This window comes from Etheostoma cragini, chromosome 8, assembly GCF_013103735.1.
Source record: "Etheostoma cragini isolate CJK2018 chromosome 8, CSU_Ecrag_1.0, whole genome shotgun sequence".
Classification (NCBI taxonomy): Eukaryota; Metazoa; Chordata; class Actinopteri; order Perciformes; family Percidae; genus Etheostoma; species Etheostoma cragini.
In genome coordinates, this window is record NC_048414.1 from 16,837,229 (window position 1) to 16,843,228 (window position 6,000).

General features: G+C 38.0%; 1 protein-coding gene and 1 long non-coding RNA gene across 14 annotated transcripts in view; one reads left to right on the plus strand and one right to left on the minus strand.

Moving 5' to 3' along the window:
- The window catches only part of si:ch211-272n13.3 (ankyrin repeat domain-containing protein 26), a 27,722-nt gene extending 22,316 nt beyond the window's left edge, over positions 1-5,406 (plus strand). For 12 of the 13 annotated variants that reach the window (XM_034878740.1, XM_034878743.1, XM_034878746.1 and 9 more), the window contains 4 exons: positions 945-1,180; positions 2,268-2,511; positions 5,026-5,071; positions 5,177-5,406. In XM_034878740.1, coding sequence (XP_034734631.1) covers positions 945-1,180; positions 2,268-2,511; positions 5,026-5,071; positions 5,177-5,307 — 657 coding nt within the window. In that variant the 3' untranslated portion in view covers positions 5,308-5,406. Of the gene's footprint in view, positions 1-944; positions 1,181-2,267; positions 2,512-2,972; positions 3,031-5,025; positions 5,072-5,176 lie in introns of all 13 variants that reach the window. The other variant, XR_004657574.1, reaches the window with a different exon arrangement.
- Positions 1-6,000, minus strand: part of LOC117948848 — a 19,248-nt gene extending 13,248 nt beyond the window's left edge. The window contains exon 1 of the long non-coding RNA XR_004657575.1: positions 5,877-6,000. This is a non-coding gene — a long non-coding RNA (uncharacterized LOC117948848). The remainder of the gene's footprint in view (positions 1-5,876) is intronic.

Consider the following 6,000-nt stretch of genomic DNA (forward strand, 5'->3'; position numbering starts at 1 on the left):
AAACATTTGATCACAAGGAAGGATTGTGGAAAAGGTGCATTGTGCCTTCTTTGGTGTGTGTGTGTAGTGTTCTTTTAATGTAAATTGTCACCTAGAATTGCACATCAGAACAAGTCTTTTGTAACTTGTATCAGAACAAGAGTGTTGAAAAAAGACTATTAGCCAATGTGCTTACTTTATTGCATTGTGTTATTCAAACTCAGACACCATGATTTATTTTGATACCATAAACTTACGTTTCAGATATTCACACTTATACACCTTTATACCAACATGAAAAAAACATTAATTTACAGGAGAAGTTCTTTGTGGAATCAAATCCCAAGTAACATTTGTTCTATCACAGGAAAAGTACATTTAGTAAGTAAATTAAAAGTAAATTATTTATCCTGATGTTTTTGATTGTGTGGTGAAAAGTTGTCAATGTGATCTACCTTAATGGTTTCCATGTAATATACTGTAATATGCTTTGTTTTCAAGATACTTCTCTATTTGCTTGGTTTGCTATTGTTTTTATTTAATTTTAGTAGTATTGTTTTTCTTTTCTTTTGTGATTTAGCTTTGTAAGCATATATTGACTTTTCTGTAAATGTTATGTAATGCTTTAATATTGTATGATTAAATGTTGTTTTGGACCCCAGGAAGACTAGCTGGTCGTCTAGGCGTTAGCTAATGGGGATCCCAATAATAAATACAAATACAAATATAAATACAACTCTAGACCAATGTTTTGCACTTTTGCTTATTTATTTAAATTTAAAAAAAATGAGATCACAAAAAATTGCAAGATGGACTATAATAAATAAGAGATAAGATAATAAAAACGTACTAAAACAGGTTATTGTGTAAATATGTACATAGTTGATTTAGTATCTTAGGGTTAGGCACATAACTAAACATCACTAAGTCTGATTTAATGTGATTGTATCTTGTTTGTCTTTCAGTCGCAGGCAGCATCCCAGGAAGCATTAGATCAGATTAAAGCGGCCAATGAGACCAGCCTGCGTTCTCAGCTGGAGCAGAAGATCCGGGAGCTGGAGGGTGAACTGGGCCGGGCCCGCGCCACCCATCATGACAGCCTCAGTCAAAAAGAATCCACACGCACGGAGCTAGAGAGATACCGCCAGCTCTACACAGAGGAGCTGCGCAGCCGCAAGTCCCTGACTGCCAAACTAGAGAGGTGAGACCAGCTTGTTCTTCAGTTTATTGCCAGGTTTTCTAGAGCGGATACTCTGATCAGTGTTTTAACGCCTGATTTCTAAGGTGTAATCAGACATAGAAAGTTATGATGGTGACAGACCCGTAGTAAAGGGTTGGGCAGTAATACGGTATACCACGGGGTCTTAAAAATAGCAACAGTGTCAGCTTCAATTGTGTCATTAAGGAGAATTACGGCCATTTTTTACATTAATCTCATAAATTTGCGTGTACTTTCATTGAAAAAAAAAAACTGACCAGAATTGGTGAAGGCAACACTGAGTAGCTGCAGCTACGTGTATTAGCGTCCACTTAACTGAAATGGCAGTTTTAGAGAGCCTTTGTGCCTCTTAACAGACATAAAATGCAATTACATGTCTGTGCAATATGAACAGGGCCCTTACGTGACAACAGGATGCGTTTTCAAATCAGACATTGTCAAAATTCACCTACCCTGGTCCATGTCTCGGTCCTGCCAGTAACTGGTAGCTTGTAGATGCTGTCCAGTGAGTGTGTTCATCCGGGCTTCTGTGATAATCATCCCGACAACAATCCACGGAGCGGCGTTGCTCTGGCTATGTCCTCCAGGAGACCGGTCATGTCTCGTTTTGTAGTTTTTTCCCTCCTAAAAAAACAATAGCGCGGAGCGATGTGCACACTGTTTCTCTTTTCCTGCTACTACGGGACTTCAGTTTTCATGACCATGACCTGTCTTCTGGAGGACATTGCCACCCCACCGCCACTCCGTGGATTGGGGGGGTGGCAAGTCATGCACCAAGTGACCTGATCTCTCAGAAGTTTGGCAGCATTTTGGGTTCCAACCTAATGACAAGGGAAAGGCGTCTCAGTATTAGTGCTTTATAAAACGTTGGAGGCCGTTCAGAAATTCAGTTTCTGAACAGCATAGGCACAAGCCAACAGCTTGTTGAAGCCGTCTGAGCCTGACGGCATAATTTTTAATTAGTCATGTAATACCGAATACCGCGTTAAAATAGGGACGAGGTTTGACGGTATCAAAATTTGGATTCCGCCCAACTCTACTGTAATATATCATTGACTTTTCCTCCCAGGGCCAACAGTCGTCTAGCGGAAGCCAATTCTAAGTTGCTCAATGAGCGCAGCAGGTCTCTGATCACCAGCAGCATCGCAAACGGTAGCCTTGGAGGGCCCTCGCTGGACCTGGGCTCTTTGGGTTCCCCAGCACAATATGGGACCACACTGGGACCCCTCAACAGGAGCCTAGGCCTGGGATTCTCCCTCCTCAGCCCTGTTACTGAGGGGCAGAACAGCCGGGTGGAGGACTACCTTGCCAAGGTCTGTACAGTCATTAATTGAAACATGGTGATTATAGTGTATTATTATTTATGAAGATGAGTTTATTTACTTTGAACCATTTTCATTTCCATAGTGTCATCGTTGTCAGCATTGTGATTGTGTAACTGATCTTGTTTTGTTCAAAGATGTTCTACACAGGTTAGTGTGTTTCTAACAATGCCATAATTGCCGAGAGGTAATAATCTGAGATTTTTAAAGCATTACAAATCAAATACTACAGATTGTGGTAAAACTTCCTTAAAATAAATATGGTTATAACTACTGATCTAATGGCTTTCTAAATTCGCTTTACACATGTCTTCACTCTACAAGAACACCTTCAAAACATCCCCTGACTGTCTTTTCTTCTTCTTGCACATTGTTTCTTCCTCGCTGGATCTCGGGCCTTTATAGTAGTGGGACTTTACTTCTAACCTGTCTTCTATTTCTCACTCTTTTAGCTTCTAGCTCAAAAGTCTATCTCTCACCTCTCTTCTCTTCAGCCAGACCCATAACCAGGTGTGTAGATGTGTTTAGCTCCGTGTCTGATTGGCTGCTGTTCCCTTCCCCCTGCTGGTGGGCCGACATGTATGGCCCTGTTCACATGCAAACCACAATGTTAAGGGTTCACGCATTGAAAACGTAGTTGTTGTTTTGGTTACATGAAATGTATATATTTTCTGAGCATTCCCAATACTGCATTCAGAGGAATGTATTTCTCGTTATGAAACTGAAAGTATGAAAATTGTAATTAAGTAATCAAATCAGTTATTTAATTGGAAATGACAGTTAAAACTGTATTTTATGAAAAGAACCTTTTTCGTCTTGATCTTTCAGGAACAACATACAGTGGTGTGAAAAGTGTTTGTCCCCTTCCTCATTTCCTGTTCCTTTGCATGTTTGTCACACTTAAGTGTTTCGGAACATCAAACCAATTTAAACAATAGTCAAGGACAACACAAGTAAACACAAAATGCAATTTGTAAATGAAGGTGTTCATTATTAAAGGTGAAAAAAAATACAAACCATCATTTACAAATTGCATTTTGTGTTTACTTGTGTTCTCCTTGACTATTGTTTAAATTGGTTTGATGTTCCGAAACACTTCAGTGTGACAAACATGCAAAGGAACAGGAAATGAGGAAGGGGGCAAACACTTTTTCACACCACTGTACTTAATGGATTCACACAGTTGGCACAACAACTGTAATACATTTTCTAAAGTGATACAACAAATGTTCATAACTTAAAAGTGTAATGGCAAAAACTACAAGAAGAACTTGAGGTGACATGTTAATGGTACTTTCAAGAAGTCAAGAATAACAGAGTTGTTACAGGTAAAATGTGCAGGAACCCTGGGTTTTGCATTGTGTCGTTAGAGATTAGCTGAAATCACAGACTCTTTGCCTTGATTTTCTGCTTTGAGTTGACTTTCTCCATGCTCTGACACATCGACTGCTAGAGAAGAGAAGATGTGGCTTTCTGCGTAGAAAAGAGAATACCTGATTCTTATTAATAATCAGTCAGAATAAAATGCAATAATTTGTTGTCTAACACAAGACACCACAGATGGGCAGCACAGCACACAAGGAATAGGATATACATGCATTTTGGAGATGCATGACAAACAACACGTACAACAAAGAAACAGCTCTATTTAACTACAAAATGGACAGATCTCACTTGTTATTTTAGAATTTAAAACAAAGCATTAAAAGCTAAAGTAAAAAAGTAAAGCTGCACAGGAGCTTTGAATAATGTACACATTTTTGACATGTTCAATTAAACAAATACAAAAATATATAATAAGTAGCTGTATCATCTAGAAATGTCCATGTCTTTATATTTGTGTATCTACTATAATAATAATAATAAACCTTTACATATACAGCACTTTTCAAATTAAGGTTAAAAAGTGAACCACATGCATATGTGCGGTATATGTTTGCGTATGTACACATGTACATCTTATTGTGCGTGTGTAGAAAAACACATTCATTTCTGGAATAATAACAGTGTGTGAATTTACATGTTTCACCAAAAAATGTCTATAGTATAAAATCAGATGTCCAACAAAAAGCATCTCATCATTAGTTTAAATCTTGTACCAGCTATTTGCATCATTTGGGGAGAAATCTAAATCAGCTGACGTATTGACTCAGCTGTTGACCCTTGCAGTAAGATTTCAAAGGCAACATCCAACAGCCCGCAGAAACTCTACACTAAAGCAGAGCTTGCATGCTTGGCATGTCCTGCTGTGTTTTACAAAATAGTCCTGATTTTCTTTCATTGTTTTTTTTCCCTATCCAAGTATTTTACAATAATATGTGTTTCCATTTACCATAGTAGCGTGTTTGGTGTTAAAATATCATCCTTGTTTCTTTGTCTGTTTTTCTTAAATGTGTAAATATATATATTTTATGGCCACATTACTTCAGCTTAGGTTATCTGATATTTGCCACAAAAACATCAGATCTCAAATCTAATGACAACTTGGCCTCTCTTTTTTTCCAGATGCAGACTGAGTTGGATAGAAACATATCAAAGGAATTAAACAACGGTGAGTGCACTGACGCTGGAAACATGGCACAGTCTTTCATCATTTCCTATGCTAGCAGGTTGTGAGCGTTACCGATGGTAACTGTGGTCTCTCTCTGGTCTTCAGCCACAGCAGAGCTGGACTCGGCTTCAGCGCGGATGTCCCCGGTGGGCTCTGCCTCCAGGGTGGAGCTGGACCCCGTCAGCAGGGCCACACAGCAGTACTTGGAGGTACTCAAGAAGAACAATATGATCTGAACACACATCACAGCTGCTCGCATTCCTATGTTGGATTTCAGCCAATTAAAATCCTGACTGAACCAAGGCCAAAGCCACTGCCCAGTTATATAACACTAAGAATCCAACTTTGTAGGTATTTATTCTTCCTTCTTTAATGAAAGAAAGCAAACATACCAGTAATGCACGTTGCACTTAACCACTCAGGAGCAAAGGGTCAAGATATATATATATATATATATATATATATATATATATATATATATATATATATATATATATCTATATATATATATATATATATATATATATATATCATTGATTGTACAAGTAGAGAGAACTTGGGAAGTATTCTGTTCAATCTGTAATTGTTTTGTTTCTAGGAGAGAGAGAGAATTGTGATTTGGATTTTTATTTGTGAATATTGGTGTTGCTAAATTGGAATTTGATGTATGCATCATTACTAATTTCGCCAAGATATTACATTAGGTACGTGCCATCAAATGGTAGAATATCTGTCTTGGTCTTACTTTATTACACTCATTGGAGTATTGTGTTTATGATTATTTTATTTATTCATGAATATGTACGATAAGACGAGCTGGAATACTCTCTGGCTACTGAAACAGGGTGACTTCATTTGGACGACTGTCATTTCAGCTTTTGATTGGCTGGATTTTAAGGCCACCAAAGATTAAACAGACTTTTTGTGTT